Here is a 19,181-nt window from a genome sequence, read left to right as displayed (position 1 = left end):
TCTGAGTTCCAGCATTCTTGGAAGTCACGAAACTATTTCCCTAAGCAGATTTTATTCTGCTCGTGTTCATTGTAAAGTATCAGCATGTCCATGTTGGAGGGGTTGAGTTTGCTTTCCAAAGCCCTGATTGGTCTTTATCCGTGAGCCTTGAGTCTCTCTGCATGACTAGAACACTAATCAGCCGAGCCACAACACATTTCAGGAGATGGGGTAAGAGGGGAGGTGGATAAAAATAGCCAGCCCGGCTTCACAAAAAGCACGGATTTGCTTCTCAAATCTGACAGTATTTTCAGAGAGACACAGTGAAGATTGCCTCAGGGACCCTGTGACGGAGGGGGACCTCACAAATGTCTTTGAAAACCTGACTCTTCCCCAAAAAAGTATGTGGGAGGCTGGCAGATGAAACGGTCTTATGAAGTGACTTAGAAGTCAGCCAGAGTCCCCAGAGAAGGCCTGAGAAGGAGAGCCGCAGGCTTGGGTGGAGACATGAGCACAAATTGAGTTTACCACAGCAGCATCTTCTGGCGGCCCCAGGTTTCCTGAAATCTGACCCCAAGCACACGTGTGTGTTTATGTTCATTTTCCTGGGAAGAGAACTCATAACTTCACATACTTTCATTTTCCTGCCTACATTCCAACACCGCCCCACCCCTTAAAAAAAAAACAGATATAGTGGCACCAATATCTGTGACTCCAGCACTTGGGAAGCAGAGGCAGGAGAATCACCACAAGTCAGAGACCAGAGTCTCAGGGACTTGCAGGCCAGCAAAGGCTACTTAGCAGAACCCTGTGTCGTTCAGAACTGAAAAGAAGCTGGAGAGATTAACAGCACCTGTTGCTCTTGTTGCTCTTGCAGAGGACTGGGGTTCAGTTCCTAGCACCTACAAGGGGCTTTACAGCCAACCTGAACTCCAGTTCCAGGGATTCTAAGGCCCTCTTCTGACCTCTGCAAACATCCACCCACATAAAATTAAATGAAATTCTAAAAAGAAGAACAAAATCATGGCTATCAGTTGCCATTCTAGATCTTAGTGATGTGAATTATACGGGAAGGGTATGTACCGAGTCTTCAGGATTGGTTGATTTCAATACAAAGAAAGCAGAAGCATTTAAGCTTTTTGTAAAAAGCATGTGTTGGGGGGGTGGGAATAAGCAAGTGTTAGGTCATAATTGTTCTAATGAGTTTTGTTTTTTTTAAGTGCCTGCTAGGCCTAATGTCTATAATCCCTGCACTCAGGAGGCTGACAGGATCATGAGTTGCAGGCTAGCCTGGGCTACATAGTGAGTTCTAGGTTAGCCTAGCATACGTAATGAGACTCCCATCTTAAAAAACAATAATAACAAAGAGAATTTAAACAACTTGCAGATGGGTGGCCACCATTTTGCTGAAACCAGAAAGGTGTCTAGTCCAATTCATAAGTAGATCTTGCAAGACCCAAATCCTTGTTTTGACTTCAATTTTGCCTCAGAAGAAAACAATCCTCTCTGTTTGGGCCTTGGAGCCTGGAAATGGAAAGATAATACAGGCCAAGTAAACCAGAGCCACTTGTCAGTGTGGTTAGACTGTGTAGGTGTGTGTGTGCTAACAACTTCCTGGAATAAGCATCCATCAATTTCTTACCATGGCTATCTCTGAGGTCAGAGGACTGGCCAAAGAAGCTCTAAGGAACTAAACGCTTTTCTTCTATAATTCAGTACTTGGGATTTGTACACAGTAGGAAGCGTGTGTGAAGGTCAGAAGCAACTTCAGAAGTTAGTTTCCTCCTTTCACCATGTGGGTCCTGGGATCTGAACTCTGGTCATCAGGTTTGGTGGCAAGCAACTTTACCTGCTGATCTGTCTCACCTTGGATTCATTTTTTTTATTTAAAAAAAATTTATTCATTTTATGTACCAACCACAGATCCCCCTTTCATCCCTCCTCCTGCCCCCCAGTGGATTCATATTTTTATGTAACATAACCCTGGCAATACTTGAATAACTGAATTAATAAATAATAGTTCTAAAACATTTTATTCAGAGAAATAGTTGGGCAGTTAAGAGCATTTGCTGCTCCTGGAGTTCAGTTCGTAGCACCCATGTCAGGCACTTTCCAAACACTAGGAACTCCTGGGATCCAAAGACTTCTTCTGATCTTCACAGGCATGCACACAAACATGCTTGTAGAAAAATGCATTAGGCCCTACCTAAAAACAACAACAAGCATGCCTTTAATCCCAGCACTCAGGAGGCAGAGGCAGGTGGATCTCTGTGAGTTCGAGGCCAGCCTGGTCTACAGAGTGAGTTCCAGGACCACCAGAGCTGTTACACAGAGAAACCCTGTCTCAAAAACAAAAAAAGAAAAAGAAGTCAACACCTACCAGTTCATTTGAAAAATGATTGGCATAGGCCTTCTTGCATTTAGAATTTATCTGAGAGCCAGCAAGATGGCTCAGTGGTAAAGGTGTTTGCCTCTAACAACCTGAGTTCAATCCCCAGGACCACGTGGTAGAAGGAGAAACCAGACTCCTACAAGTTGTCCTCTGAACACACACACACACACACACACACACACACACACAAATAAATAGATGTTTGAAAAAACTTTTAAAAGTTTGGCTGATAACCTCAGAAAGGATTTGCTTCTGGCAAAATCTCTGAACTAAATTGCTAGAAGTTACTCATATCGTTGAAAAATCAATCAGTGACAAGGATGAATTGTCTTTGGAAGTGTATTCTGTCGTTGGGCATAGGCAATTGAATTTTCTAAAAAATTGATTTGCGTATAGATTTTGAAGTAATATCCATTGCATAAACAGCACAGTACATTTAACTAGATAACCCAAACATTAGCATTTCCATAAATTACTGAAGAGGACTGACATGTTTACCTCATGTTCATATGCATTTGTGGTATGTGGAGCCACTTCAAGATGTTGGTAGTAGTTACCTAGCATGAAGCCCCAGCATCACCCAGCACTTGGGAGGTGGAGGAAGGAGAATCAGGGTACAGAAAGAGTTTGATGCCTGGGCTACATGAAACCCTGTCTCAGAGACGGGGGAAGGTGGGAGAGAGAGAGAGAGAGAGAGAGAGAGAGAGAGAGAGAGAGAGAGAGAGAGAGAGAGAGAGAGAGAGAGAGAAATTAGAAATAGATTATTTCAGGCCTGGTGGCTGTGGTGCACGCCTTTAATCCTGGCATTTGGGAGGCAGAGGCAGGAGGATCTCTATGCTGAAGGCCAGCCTGGTCTACAGAGTGAGTTCCAGGACAACCAGTGCTACACAGAGAAACCCTGTCTCAAGAAACCAAAGAAAGGGAGAGGGGAAAGGAGAAGGAGAAGAGGGGGAGAGGGGGGAGGAGGAGGAGAGAGGGAGGGAGAGAAGGGAGGGAGGAAGGGACATGCTTTCGGTGTTTTTAAATATATAAAGACTTTTCCTACTAGGATTAAGTATTCTTCTACCTCTTATTGATTTGATTTGGTTTTTTTTCTTTCTGTCATGGAGAGCACCATCAATCCCTTGAATTTTCAACTTTCTACTATGAACAAGACACTGATCATCTTTATGCTAAATCCTTTCTTACACCCATAAAACAACTCTGAAAGTCCAGAGCTGTGTTAAGTCCCTCCCTTCACAGTGAGCAAATTGCAGGTCAAGAATGACTTTTGTGGAGACTCAGTAGAGTGGAACAGTAAACTCTTGCCTTCTCCGAGTTTCGTTTTCCCAATTAAGTGGCTAACGACGTCTGCACAAAAAAAAAAAAAAAAAAAAAAAAAAAAAAAAAAAAAAAAAAAACACTGCTTTCAATTTTAAACTCGTAATTGAATGGGACCTCATTGTATTCGTTTCCAGGTGTGTTTGTGTTTAAGAAATACTGACAATCAGTCATTGAAATTGTGGGGTTCGGTCTTGTGGAATGTGTTATTATTGATTAAGACCCCTCTGTGTGCATCCTAAAGCAGCATTCTTTTATTGCTTGCCAATAACCTGTCTTCTAAAAGAAGAGCATGTTTGTGCTTGACCAGCCTGCCGCTTAGCCTTTTCAATACTTCCATTGCTTGTGGACAGCATTTCTGATGGATGATTCCTGGGCGGGGTGGAGGGGGACACCATCAATTCAACCAAATAGCCCAGGCCTAGATTTTGAGCCGTGCTCCACCTCGGCCCCAGACCACACTGAATTAAATCATGAGCTCTGGCAGGTCTGCCCTTTGGAAGCAAAGAGAACTCACATGACACTCAGATTGATATAAAAAGACATCAGGCCACATGATCCAGAAAATACTTAAGGAAAAACTCCAGCTGGGAATGCACACTCAAATCCCCCACTAAGCCAATCAGTGATGGGGCGGTAGATGATGCAATTTTTCCTTTCTTTTCCCCACATACTTCCTTGGTTGGTGAAGAGGCACGAAGTAAAACACCGAGTTGCCGGACTGGGGGAATAGCTGATAAATGAAACTACTGTGGAATCAAAGAGAGTGGGGTGGGAGGAGGACAAAGAGAATGTTTAAAGTGAGACCAATACCAATTCTATGCATTTAACTTGCTAAAAGAGGAGATTTCTTGGTCTTCTCTTTTTGTTTGTTTTTGCTCTTTTGTTTTTGTTTGTTTTGAGACAAGGTCTCACATAGCTCAGGCTAGCCTTAAAGCCACAAATCTCCTGCCTCAGCCTCCCAAGTGCCAATATTGCAAAAATAAGATAGGATTTTTCAACCTGGTCACTATTGACATTTGGAATGCAATCTTTGTTGAGAATTGGGGATCACGGCATATGGAATGTTCCACAGCATCTCTGGCTTCCCCCTCACTAGAGAGAGGCCAATAGGACACCTTCCCACCATGGTCACAACCAAAACCCATCACAAAACTGTCTCCTGCTGAAAACCATTATGGATTAAGAGCTCATTATCCTGAACTACTGAAAAATTGTAGACTCTAGCCAAACATGGTGTTGTGTGCAATTGTATTTATAGATCAATGTGGGTGGAATAGTGTCAGCCATTTCCAAGCTGTTAGACTAGACTCGACGACCCGCACTCTCTGGCCCCTCCTATCCTATGCAAAAACACATCTGTGTGAGAATTGTACTGAATCTCACACTCGCCGGTGAGTGCCCGGGGTCTGCCCTCCACAGCGTGTCTCCTACCATAGCAATGAAAGCACCCTGGGCTGTCAAATGCACTAACTTCAAAATGCCCTAGATCTCTCTGGAAAGTTCCGTCCGAAGGTAAGTATTGAACCAAAAACAGCTGGCCCCTCTGTTCCTGAAAGGGATCTTCTAACGAAGCTTTAGGAGATCTCAGGCTATGCACAGCCCACTCGCTAACACTTTCACAGACCCAGCTCACCTTCCAAGAGCCACCCCTCAGTGATCCCCACTCTAACCCCCTCGCCCTCACTCCCTTCTTTGGCTGGTTTATCTAACTTTATGATTTATCCCATAAAGTTAGTTAGTCACATGCTTTTTTTTTTTTTTTAAACCTCTTTGGCTACCGCTGAGCTACTGTCTTCCCCTAAAGTGCCCCGACTAAAGTTTGTATTTAATAACGGAAGTTGCCCACGTCTTGACTTCTTTCAGATATGACAATGGATGATGTTCGGGAATACGAGAAAAACATGCATGAACAAACCAACATAAAAGTTTGCAATCAGCACTCCTCCACTGTGGATGACATAGAGGGCCATGCGCAGACCAGTGTATGTAGACTATTCAAAGAGAGTTGCCCACCCTGTGTGAAACAGACAGGGAAACCCACCCGTCAGACCCTCAAAGTGCTGGGTCCCGAGCCGCCTGTGAAAACACAGCCTTGCCCAGAGACTGTGGATGAAGATGCCCTGAGTCTTTGAGTGGGCTGTGTCAGTCACCTGGGTCTTCCAGATATTTCCATTCTTTCAAGTGGCTTAACTTCATGGCTAGCCCGGTGATAAAAACCCAGGACACAGAGAGTGGAAACATTTGGTGGAGCCTGTGAGATGACCTGCACCGATCATAAAACAGCATAGGAGTGACAGGGCACGTCAGCTGTAAAGTAGATCAAATGCCAAACTCTCGAAGGCATAGGTAACACTCGAGTTCCATGGAGGGCTTCGATCATCGCCGCTTTAGGCTACTTAGGTTTCAGAAGGCTTTCTACAACTCTTTCAGGCTGCTTTCCTCAATCAGTTCCTTTTAATCTAGGCTGATCTCAAGACTAAACTGCAGTCCATGCACACACACACACACACACACACACACACACACACACACACACACATGCCACAAGGTGGAGGGGTGATGAGCCAGGATTTAGAAATGCTGTATTGTACATCTGGTCTGGGACTTAACAAAGGCCTTCGAGAGCCCTAAGTTATTGACAGCCATGGGTTACTGAGAGCTGACTACATGGTATATACCAGAATTTAAATATAGTTATCTCTCAGCCAGTCAAGCTGATGAAAAGGAGGTAGAGATGACAAAGGATTAATCACTAAATCATGGGTCTCAGCCTGAGCTGTGATCTCTGAGAACATCTTGAGTTCTGTGTCTGCCATGCCCAGGCCCTGAGATAACATATATGAGATGCATTAACAATCAAGAACGTAGTTATTACATGGCTGGTACTTTTGTTTTTTAAGAAATGAGAATGTAGTATCTAGAGCAATGTTTCTCAACCTGTGGGTCACAACCCCTTTGAGAGTTGAATAACCCTTTCACAGGGCTGCCTAAGATCATTAAAAAAAAAAAATACAGATATTTACATTATGATTCATAACAGTATCAGCACTACAGTTATGAAGTAGAAACAAAAATAATTTTATGGTTGGGATCACTACAACAGGAGGAACTGTATTAAAGGGTCGCAGCATCAGGAAGGTTGAGAACCACTGCTCTAGAGAGACATCTCAGAGCATTTGGTGCTCTCGAAGAGGACCCTGGTTCAGTTCCTAGCACTCATGCCTAGTGGTTCACAACTGCCTGTACCTCCAGGTCCAGAGTATCCAATGCCCTCTTCTGTCCTCAGCAGGCACTGCGTGCATGCACACATGCACACACTAAATAAATAAATAAATAAATAAATAAATAAATAGATAGATAGATAGATAGATAAGTGGCAAATCTTTTTTTAAAAAAAAGAAATGAGAATATAATTACAGAACTTGAGAGGTGAATGTTGTGACAGAGGTGGCTGTTGTAACAGAGGCTTTAGAATGACGAAGACCTTCGGTAACATTTTGGAAATGTTTAAAGCATGTCTTTTGACTGTGCCTTGCCAGGCTAGTGCACGGCACTGGATGCATGTGACCGCCCGTGAGCCTGAGAGTGCCCCAGCTCTGCCTTCCCCCTACTGCATGCTCTGATTGGGTCTCGCAGGAAAATGTTAGAGCAAGAGTTGCTGAAGGTTTGCTCCGAGTTTGATCAGATGCCTCCCACCACTCCTTTTCCTGTTCTAAGATAGGGATGTTCTTTAAGGAAACTGTCCCTGCATTTTCCATTACTTTTGATTACCTTTTCTCTTAGGAATGTCAAACACAGTGCCCGTCAACGGCTCTGAGAGTTGCTCGCTGTAAACAGGACCAGACAAAGAAAGCTACAGGGGAGGGAGGGACAGGGAATGCTTGAAGGTCACTGAGTACAGCTATTTCCAGGATGTAAGCCAGGCATGGTGGCTGAGAGCTGAGGCAGGAGGATTGCCTTGAGTTGGAGGCCAGCCTGTGCTATGATGTGAGATGCTCTCTCAGGATGGGGGTGGGGGGAGCTTACAGCTTAAGGCCTTTGCATGTCTTCTTTCTGTTTTATTTCATCCTTCTTAGCATTAAGCCAGTTTACTGTGCAGGGAAAGATGATAATCCAGAATGACACCCCCCCACCCCCACCCCCCGTCTTCCTGAAAATCCCACATATTCTCTACAAACCGCCCATTGTTGCCACGATTTCAGCATAATGGTCGTCTTTGGAATCTCGTGAAATCGGATATCATCTATTTTTCACAATCTTAATTTTCGATCATAATGAAAAGATGGTTACAGTGAGAAGCTGTGTGCACCACAGATGAGACTGCATGGACGGGCCAGCGAGGTGCTCAGCAGGGAAAGGCCCTTGCCATACAAGCCTAGTGATCTGAGTTGGATTGCCAGAACCCATGTAACTGTGGAAAGAGAAACGACTCCACAAAGTTGCTCTTGGACCTTCACATGCGCGCGCGCGCGCGCGCGCGCACACACACACACACACACACACACACACACACACACACACGCTCACACACACGCTCACACACACACACACACCCTAAAGTTTAAAAATAAAAGTTTTTTTTTTTAATTTATAAATAGTAATAAAACCACATGAGGGCTAGGGATGTAGCTCAGTTGGCAGAGCGCCAGTCGGGCACAAAACCCTGGGCTCCATCCTCAGCACTGCGTAAACCAGGGCTGGCATCCCACACCCGCAAACTCAGCACTGGGGAGGAAGAAGCAGGAGGATCAGAAATCCAAAGTCATCCTCAGCCCCACAGTGAGTCAGAGGACAGCCTAAGGTACCCACGGGCCCATCTAAAATCGAAAAACAATAACCTTCCTGGCTGCTAAAAGGAAATTTAAATTTCCACCCTGAACATGGAAAAGTTAAGTTGGAAGTAAGCAAAATTAGCATCCATGGACACAGCAATTAAAAAAAAAAAAAAAAAGGCTCATAGACAATTGAAAGGTTTCAAAGCCTCCAAGGAAGATATTCTGAGTTTAAAAAAAAAAAATTCTGTACTCTGTGTAGTTTCTGCCCCCTGCTGGACATATCCACTATCACACTGTTTTCGGCCACTTGTTAACCAAGCAATTTTTCAAAATTGCTATCCATTTATAAGAGTCAAGATATATCCTGGTTCACTGAATTTTTTTGTAAAGTCCCAACTTCATTTCCAAGCAAACGCTGCTTTTAAAGAACTTAATCTCATTTATTCATTTAAAAGTGGTAAGTTTATAGGTATAATTTGTCTTAAAATAATATAATTTTTGCATTATGTCAACACAGTTGTAAATTTTTAACCTTTGTGAAAACATTTCCCTTTCAGAAAATTTTAATAATTTCATAAGGAAATGGTTACAGATTTCATTTCATGGAAAATGTTTTTTGAGCCAGGCATGGTGGCACAGGCTTTTAATCCCAGTACTTGGAAGGCAGAGGCAGGCCCATCTCTAAGTTTGAAGCCAGCCTGGTCTACACCACGAGTTCTAGGACCACTGGGACTATATAGAGAAACCCTGTCTCTAAACACTAAAAAAGAAAAAGGTTTTGTTGTTTTGATGTTTCTAAGTGCTGTTGAGGTGTGTGTTTCAGGAAGTCTGAACCCCTGGGGGGCAGGAAGAATGAAACATGGACCTATGTGAGCCAAAGTAGATAAAGAGAGCTTATGGGCCCCACTCTGCTCCAAGGCAAGGCCTTCACTCCAGGCTTGTTTTTGATATTCCCAGGTACCCATTTTCTCTGCTCCCAGTAAGTGAAAAGCACCAAAGGATTCCAGGAATAGCCAGACTGACAGCAATTTATAATAACAATAACAAGGGCCCACAAAATGTCCCAGTGAGTAAAGGTACTTGCTACCTGCCCAGTGACCTGAGTGTGATCCCTGGGACCCACAGGGTAGAAGGCAAGAACCAGCTCCCAAAAGTTGTCCTTTGACTGCCACATGCCCTCCCCCAATACTAGGTACAGGCGGTTGTGAGCCATCCGGTGTCAGTGCTGGGAATTGAACTCTGGTCCTCTGGAAGAGCAGTATGTGCTCTTAATTGCTGAGCCGTCTCTCCAGTCCCTCTCAGTAAAACTTTCAAGCCTGTGTTTGAAAACCTGATGCCTAGTGCACAGGCGTTGTTGACTTACCTGCTGAATATCCAACGATGTTCTTTTTCCCCTTTAAATAAAGCCTCGATCTTTAAATAATTCTCTCTTTTCATTCTCTTTCTTCTTTCTTTCAAACTGCCTTGGGTGATCTTATTTTCCTTTTTGGGGAGTAATTATCAGCATTTATTGCTGAATAGCAATAACAACCCTGTGGCCTTTGGGGTACAAAAACTATGTTCTGAGGATACAATGCTGGGAGGGTCTGAACTTGAGAGTAATGTTGTCAAGGCCACTGATTGCTTTAATGACCTTTGTATGGAGGATGTGACCCAGTCTAATAAAAGCCCCATGGACCCACAACGGCCACACACACCTTGCACACGTTTACTGGATCTGGTTCTACACTCCCTCATTAAATCCTAATTCAGAATACTTAAAATACTAATCGAAGTAGCCGGAGAGACGGCTCAGCAATTAGGAGTTCTTGTAATGAGTGAGTGAGAGTGAGGACTGGAATTCGGATCCCAGCATCCAGGTAATAATCCAGGCGCTCCACAAAGCCTACGGCTCTAGCTCAGCGGGTGGCGGGTAGAAATAGGATGATGGGGGACAGAAGATGTGAGCCTCAGCTTCTGGGAAAGACCCTGCCTCAAGGGAATAGGCAAAAGTAATGATTCCCTCTTCTGGCTTGTGTGCCCAGAGGTGCGTGTGTGCTCATGTACACACACACACACACACACACACACACACACACACACACACACACACACATTTCTGCAGTGTACTAATTGGGCTGATGAGATGGTTCACTGAGTAAAGGTAGTTACGGCTGCCAAGCCTGGACAACCTGAGTTCAGTCCGATGAGCTCAGGACCCAATGTCGGAAGAACTGACTCCTGAAAATCGTCCTCCAACCTCCACTCATGCACCCCACCACACACACATCCACGGTCACACAGCAAATAGATACAGAAAATGTATTTCAGTAATTAATTTCTAAATACCGATTGAAGAGTCCTTTGGAAAATGTTGGCTTGATGTCCAAAACAAAAAATATTGTTTTCAGAGATGTGTCTCAAGTAACAGAGACAGGAAAAAAAAAATGAGGGTTTAGTATTTCAAAGACAATTTGGGTTCGTGAAGGGTAGGGGTCCCCTCTGTGGTAGAGTCCCCAGACTTAGCAATGACCCCATTTGCACGTCTGAATGGTAACTGTTTGTTATTCTCTCCCTTTTCCCTTGAAGACATGACAATGGATGAAGTACGAGAATTCGAACGAGCCACTCAGGAAGCCACCAACAAGAAAATCGGCGTTTTCCCACCCGCCATTTCCATCTCCAGCATCGCTCTGCTGCCTTCCTCCGTGCGCAGCGCCCCGTCCAGCGCCCCGTCCACCCCTCTCTCCACAGATGCGCCAGAATTTCTGTCCATTCCCAAAGACCGGCCCCGGAAAAAATCTGCTCCGGAGACCCTCACACTTCCGGATCCCGAGAAAAAAACCACCCTGAATTTACCTGGTGTCCACTCTTCTGAAAAGCCATATCGGCCCAAATCAGAGTAACTTCATGTGAACATCCCATTGGGTTTTATATTTTCAGTTGAGGCTTTTTTTTTTTTTTAAAGAGTCCTCTGATAGAGGAAAAGACCTGCCTCGTCACTCAGTCACTCAGATGTGTTCTTTGATCTCAGAGTGTGCATGTGGTTAAATAATTTCACTGATAGCAAGAATCCCTGCGTGTGCCACACAGCATCATAGTGAATATGAGATGTAAGACTAGGGAAAAAAAACAAAAAACAAACAAAAGAACCAGGAGGGGCTGAGGACAGAACTTAGCAGCATGAAGCCCTAGGTTCGATCCCTGGCATGGTTAGCTAGACAAGAGGATCAGAAGTTCAGGGTCAACCTCAGTTATATAGAGTTTGAGGCCAGCCTGGGTTATATGAGACCCTGTCTCAAAAACAATCCAACAAAAAACCCACAGAACCATGTATAGTTTCATATGTGGGCCAGGAAGGAAGCCTTGCCTTGGGGGCCTTGGTTTGATATGGGCTTCAGTGATAAACAGGTCAACAGAAGGAAAAACATGAAGCCAGGATTTTGGTTTTTTGGTTTTTTTTGTAAGATGTGGTAAAATAATGAAATCAATTTCCTCCTATCAAACCTGAAATTCTCAACAACAACAACAAAAAGAAAAAAAAAAAGAAAGAAAAAAATATTCTCAGGTGTCACATGCCTAATTGTTAAATTATGGACTGCTGACCACCAATACTTGAATTCCAGTTATTATCAATATTCCTGTTTTGATTAGTCTGACTCAGGATTTGGAGCCTAATCAACTCCTTAAATTTTTGAAAATTTTAATGACCAACTTCTAGAGGCTCCAAGTGCAATTAACGATGACTTCTTTATACCTTTTCACAGAATTGAATAAAGATCCCTCTGTTCCCATCTCTTAGTAATTTCCCCTTTTGTACCCTGGTGGCCTCTCAAATCTTTAGACTTGCCTGGATGACTGTGACCTTAGCTGATATAATGTGGAGTGTTCTGGAAACAAGAGCCCCAGGTGAGACAAACATCCTCTCTTCAGGTACCAACAAAGCTTGACCTGTGAGCTGCCATCATCCATTACAATTCTCAGAAATTTCAATGAACTAAATAGAATTCATTGACAGTGTCCCACTTGAGGAAGCTCAGGGTGGACTAAGTTACCTGGGATTAACCTCTGTCAAAATGTCTGGTGTCTGAACCTTGCAAAAGAGAATCCTCCCCACCCAGTTTATTCTTAGTAACACCCAGACATCCCTGGAAGGGGCTGCCGATCACCAGGTTTTGGAAAATACTATCATTCTCCTACTCCTTCCTTACAATCCAAATACTGGAGTGTAGCTCCATGGTAGAGTTCTTGCCTAGCATGTAGGAGGCCCTGGGCTCAGTCCCCAACACTGCAGAAAGGAAACAGTGCAATTGTCACTGTCTCGGGAACCCAGGAAATAGAGCCAAGCGGGTGACCTTGTCTCCTTAGTGGACTCACCGACTGACTCCTGTTTGTACAGAGGCATGGTCATAAATGGCCCCTTTGTCTTATTCTCATTGCTGAAAGACATAGAAATGTACGTCAGAGTCCAGGCCAACAGCTAGCAAGGTCATTCATCAAAGTGGCAGAAAGAAATCTGTCACTGTTGCACCTCACTGCCTTTAAAGCCACAAAAAAGGCAAGCAGAATGTCACCAATGAACAAGGTAGCTGGGGAGCTCCAGGGCCCCTGTCCTAGCTATCCTTCCTGACTGTGACCTCCAACCTCAGGAAAGGAAATGACCCCCAAAACAGATCCCAAAGGAAACAAAACAGACCAAGGAGCGTATTCTCCTTCCCTGACACTTCCCAGCCAGTGGACCCTGCCTGCACCCTCTCTTGAGTGCTCCACCCTCTGCAGTGTCTCTCGGGTCCGTGCCCTCTCCCAAGGCACAGGTGCTGGCCCCTTGAGCCGAGCACCAAAGTGCTTCCTGTGTCTAGATCATTTCTTTATCCGTAGATGGACACCGTGCCCAGTACTGGGAGAAAAGCAATTGCAGATACCTTTGCGCAGCAGCGCCTCTTTCCCTTAAGGTGACAGCGCCGTAGTAGGGTACCCTTCTTTGCATGGTCTGGAAGCATGAATCTCACTTGTGGGAAATCTTAATCTTTTCTCGAACCCTTTGGACTTCTCAATGGTTCCCTCTCCATGCAGCTGTACTCAATGAGAATGCCTGGCTTTAACAAGCAAAATTCCACTTTCAGAAGATACGGAGATAATATGTGTATCTGCTCGCCGTTTGCAAGCTGAAATGGGGCTGGGGTGGGCTCAGTGGTTCTCATGTAGAACAAATTGATTTTGTGCAGTGGTTAGCCCATCTGGCACCCAGTTTTCCATTAATACCATGGCACTTTCCCTTTTCTATACCAGCTTCTATTGTCAAGGCCAACAATCTGGTTCACTTTGAAAAGCTACTTTCTGATTCCCTTTTTTGTGAGTTTTCTGTCCTTTATAGTCAGCCCAATGCCTTTGACACCCGCTGTGGCGCTAACCTATGATGGTGTAATTCTTAACCAACATGTGTGGGTTCAGTTTTTCTGTCTACATGCCGTTTGCCTGTGTTACAAATATGGAAGGGGTGGGATTCTGGATATTTCATTAGCTGCTTTGAATATTTAATCCAGTCATCACAAAGCATCAGTGACTTCAATATTTTCTAGATCTTGATTTCCAAGTCTCTTTGCGCTTTGTCCTTGTTACATGAATCTGCTATTGTGAGAAAAAGCCTGCGATGAATGTGTACATAGAATGTGAATAATTCCTCTGAGGATGGAAACAAAATGGCTGCATGATGGAAATTTGGGAAGACAAAACAATATAGCAGAAACTTGAATTTACTAAGCATGTCTGAGGGGAGAGTAGAACCCTTAACTCAGTGCCTCTGTCTGCCATGTGAAAACCTGCAACTTTGTTCACCAAAATTGTATTATACCTGTATATATATACATACATACATATTAAAATGCAGTATAGTGAGAGTCACACTCCCTCAATTCTAAGTCTCTGGTAGCCAAATTGAAGTGAGTAGCCCATAGGATGATACATGTGTTTACCCCTCTTCATCTCTGATGTTGGTGGATGCTCCTAAAATGGCCATACATGTCTTTACTCCGGGTGGCTCCCCGCTAGGAAATATCCTTGTGCCCTGGGTAGGGCACAGCATCGTCGCTTTGTCTGTGCTTTCCCTGGGTCCAGGAGGTTTGGTGGTGTTTTTATTGCATAGGGTTTGTCTGAAGCCACCGCTGAAGAACATTGCCTCTCAAGCTGTAGTAAGAGAAAGCAAAAGGACAAACTGAGCAAGAGAGAAGCTGTGACTTTTTTTTTTTTCTTGGTTGTCGCTTTGTTGGTGGATTTATTTATAAGTCTGCTGTCACGGCTTTGCATCTGTGGGGAACTGTTTTAACTTATTTACAGGTGTGTCAGCCTTGTTTGGGGTGTGGAAATAAGTTAGCTCAATTGTGGATGAATGAACACACACACACACACACACATAATGAACACACACACATAATGAACACACACACACATAATGAACACACATAATGAACACACACACATAATGAACACACACACATAATGAACACACACACATAATGAACACACACACATAATGAACACACACACAATGAACACACACACATAATGAACACACACATACACAAAGGCTGTCAAAAGGGCTCAGAGGGTCAAAGCACTTGCCACCAAGCCTGACAACCTGAGTTCAATCGCCAGGTCTCACATGATTGAAAGAAAGAACTAATTCTCATAAGTTGTACACACACACACACACACACACACACACACACACACACAAATAAATAAATAATAACATTTTAAGAATAAAATACAAACCCTCAATCATACCCCTAAAGGTAATCATGTGGTTTCCTTTCACAGCCTCCAGTGAACTGTAAACTAGGAGACATCTTGATAAAAACCCACTCTTCAGGACTAACGTGTTTATGAGTGCTTTCAAATTTCACTTCCTTTAGTATCTCCTCACTGCTCAGAGGTGACAAAATACTGGATCGCCAACTGGCTTAGATTGATGGGAATTTTCTTTTTGAAAAAGGCCAGCGTAGAGTTGACTATCCTGTCCATCCATCTATAACCAGATAATCTGATGGAGAGTTGACTGTCTAAATGGTTTCCATACATCTCCATAGTTCTCCAGTCACCTGACTAGCAGGCTAGACGAGGACAGTTGGCCATCCGAGCCATAGTTGTAAAAATTCAAAAACCCTGGCCTGGCCGGTAAAAGTGGACATGAAGAAACTACGTTAAGCTCTTCATCCTTGGTGTCGACACACAGACACAAGGTATCTTGGGTTTTTCTGTGCTCCACCTTCAGAGCAGTCGTTTATGTCTGATATGGACTGCTCAAGCTTCCTGGGACATCGTGCTGTGAGAGAATGTGAATTTGTGGAGAACTTTCCAGACAATGCCCCTTAACTATGACTCCACGCAGTTAACAAATGCTTACGATAAGCCTCCCCACTTTCTTGTCTTTCAAGTTGAAACGATGTCTGTGGAATTTCAAGTCTCCCTTTCCGTTTCACTGTGTCCCCAAGAGAAGAAGAGGTTCTTTTGAGTTGACGTTATCCAGTCTGCCATGTATGTGCCCTTTCCAGTGTGATTTCAGTGTTTACATTTTTGAGCTGAGACCTTGATTGGCTAACTTCGTCAAAATCCCACTGCCACCGCTGAAGGACCAAGTGTTGGGACGCACAGTGTCACACAGCGTTGCAAGTAACGCAAGCGGAAGTGACGCACATCCGTCTGTGTCATTCTATGGCTGTACTGTCGTCTGCGCCCGCCCCCGTTATTTATTATTGTTGATAGCTTACTTTTTCTTACATTCTGTTGTAAATAAAGTACAAAGCAATCTTCTTCCCAAGTGTTGCTTCCTCTTTCTCAACCGGTCTCAAGGGAGTGCTAGCCAACGTTAACATGAGGGTCAGTGGGGAAGGAAGGAGCCAATTACTGTACCCAGCGGAATGGCCTCGTGCACAAGGATGCCTCCCCTACTAATGGTCATGTGGAACTTTATATGCAAGACCCTTGGGAGGAAAAGTCCCAGAGTCCCTAATTTTCCAGCCTAAAAATAACAAAGGAAAAGCTGGGTGGGGGTGGCACATGCTTTTATTCCCAGCACTGGGGAGGCAGAGGCAAGCAGATTTCTGTGAGTTCGAGGCCAGCCTGGTATACAGACTCCCAGGACAGCCAGGGTTACACAGAAAAACCCTGTCTTGAAAAACAAAAACAAAAGCGAAGAAAATCTATAACCCCATAGGATGAATGCATAAACTCTCTTATCCACTTAGCAGGTACTTGAATATTCATGGAGTTTGAGATCACATAGCCCACAGGAATCCTAGGGAGTGCCAACCAGATCCACTCAATGCCAAGTTAGGTGTGTGTGTGTGTGTGTGTGTTGGGAATAGAATCCAGCACCATTGGGGATGCAAGGTAAATAGGTAAATACTCTACTTAGCTGGACAGACCAACTAGGTCTTTTTGTTGTTTTGTTTTTTTTTGTTTTTTTGTTTTTTTGTTTTTGTTTTTTCGAGACAGGGTTTCTCTTCGTAGTTTTGCACCTTTCCTGGAGCTCACTTGGTAGCCCAGGCTGGCCTTGAACTCACAGCGATCCGCCTGGCTCTGCCTCCCGAGTGCTGGGATTAAAGGCGTGTGCCACCACCGCCCGGCTGTTGTTTTGTTTTTTGAGAGAGGCTCTCTCTATTATTGTAGCCCTGGCTGTCGTGAAACTTACTCTGTAGACCAGACTGGCCTCGAACTCACAAAGATCCACCTGCCTCTACCTCCTGAGTGCTGGAATTAAAAGGGTGTGCCACTGCCCCAGCTCATCTTTTTTTTTAAAAAAAATGACAAAGTCTCATGTATCTCCTTGTACTTACAATATGGCTGAAGAAGACCTTGAAATTCCAGTCTTCCTGCCTCAACCTTCCAAGTTCTGGGGATCCAGCCCCAGTTGGGTTACTTTTTTTCTTTAAGGATTTATTTTATTGATGTGTGTTTGTGTGTCTTCAAGAGTGCATCAGATCCCTCAGAACTGGAGTTACAGGCATGACTGCTAGGATCCGAACTTGGGTTCTCATGTTCTAGCAGCAAGCGTTCCTAACCACTGAGCCGTCTCTCCAGCCCCACAGCTGGGTCACTTTTGGGAAAGCCAAAGTTGTCCCGCCATGGTTTCTCGATCTCAGGCAGCCACTGATGTTTACAAGAGGGTCCTCTGGGGCTGGTGAGTGTGGGGACAGAGATGCTTCACTCTCCCTGGTTCATTAATCTTTTTGGAGTTCACGCAGAAACACACCCCTTACTCTGTCTTCCAGTTAATCCTGAAAGAAACAATGTCACAGTCTTGGGCTGGCTGGCTGGCTCAGTGAGTCCGAGTACTTGCTGCCAAGTCTAATGACTGGAGTTTAATCCCCGCTAAGACCCACACGGCAGAAGGAGAAAATCAACTAAAGTTGTCCTCTGACCTCAACACAGGGGACACACACACACACACACACACACACACACACACACACACACACACAATAAATAAATAAGTGCAATTTAAAAGAAGAAAGACAATGTCACAGTCCGATCTCCGAACGGAGCAGGCACACTGCTTAGGCTGCAGTTCTGAGTTGTGTAATACCAACTCAATTAACTACAACATGTTTCCTTTTGTAGCTCCAACTTCACCATTACACCCCCATCCCGTCTTTTAATTCCGTATTCCAAACACACAAACGTCCCACACACTGCTGCGGGCTAGCTGTCAGCCTGCGTTCTTGAGCAGCGGCTGCCTCGTGCGGCTCAACTGTAATGGGTTGTTAAATATTTGCACACCTACTTCTCAATGTATAGTGCTTGTGACACAGCCCGCCCCAAGTTCCTAAGCAGAGCTCGTCATCCAAAGTGTCTTCCCACTGAAGCCCAACCTTAGACTCCTGAACACCCACATATTTCTGTAAGAGTTCCTCAACCACCATTACAGTCATTACCTTCCTGGAGACATTTCTGCCTCTGACCTCCAACTGTACCTTGGTCTCAAAGTTCAGGACACATCTTGTCTGAAATAGCCATGCGTGACACCTGTCAGGGTCAGCTGGAGGCTTCGATGGCTTAGCAAGGACACCTTGGGTGTTCGTCTGTACTGGGGTGTGTGGTAGGGCCAGCAAGCCCTGTTTTCAAGGGCACGGATTGACTTTTTCTGCCTAACTTGTCTCCACATGAATTCTCTCTTCTGTCCTGTGCAACTTAATAGATTACCTCAGTCAAATCCAAAGGTTTAAGTACTTTCCTCTTCCTGGGGAAGGTGGTGTTCTAGAGTGCTGTCTGCTGTTGTCATAAACAGCACACGGACTGCCTTAGTCAGGGTTTCTATCCCTGTGATGAAACATGACAACCAAAACACAAGGTGAGGAGGAAAGGGTTTTTGTGGCTTACACTTCAGCTTTGCTGTTCAGCACTGAAGGAAGTCAGGACAGGAACTCAAACAGGGCGGGATCCTGGGGGCAGGAGCTGATGCAGAGGCCATGGAGGGGTGCTGCTTCCTGGCTTGCTCTGTCTGCTTTCTTCTAGAACCCAGGACCACCAGCCCCGAGGTGTCCCCACCCACAGTGGGCTGGGCCCTCCCCCATTGATCACTAATGAAGAAAATGTCTTCCGGGTTTACCTACAGTTCAGTCTTACATTTTCTGAATTGAAGTTCCCTCCTCTCGAATGACTGCAGCTTGTGTTAAGTTGCCAAAAAAACTATCCAGCACACTGACCAAAGCAACCTGAGGAGGAGAGGGTTTATT

The 19,181-nt window shown here is 44.5% G+C and overlaps 1 protein-coding gene across 1 annotated transcript in view; it reads left to right on the top strand.

The window, feature by feature from the left end:
• Positions 1 to 16,264, top strand: part of Pitpnc1 (phosphatidylinositol transfer protein cytoplasmic 1) — a 283,056-nt gene extending 266,792 nt beyond the window's left edge. The window contains exon 9 of the mRNA XM_006970483.4: positions 11,038 to 16,264. Within this exon, the coding sequence (XP_006970545.1) occupies positions 11,038 to 11,354 (317 nt within the window). The 3' untranslated portion in view covers positions 11,355 to 16,264. The remainder of the gene's footprint in view (positions 1 to 11,037) is intronic.
• Positions 16,265 to 19,181: the final 2,917 nt, after the last annotated feature.

Source organism: Peromyscus maniculatus, chromosome 8 (assembly GCF_049852395.1).
Source record: "Peromyscus maniculatus bairdii isolate BWxNUB_F1_BW_parent chromosome 8, HU_Pman_BW_mat_3.1, whole genome shotgun sequence".
Taxonomy (NCBI): Eukaryota; Metazoa; Chordata; class Mammalia; order Rodentia; family Cricetidae; genus Peromyscus; species Peromyscus maniculatus.
The sequence above is the reverse complement of the archived record's forward strand: the minus strand, read 5'-3'. Positions and strand labels throughout refer to the sequence as shown.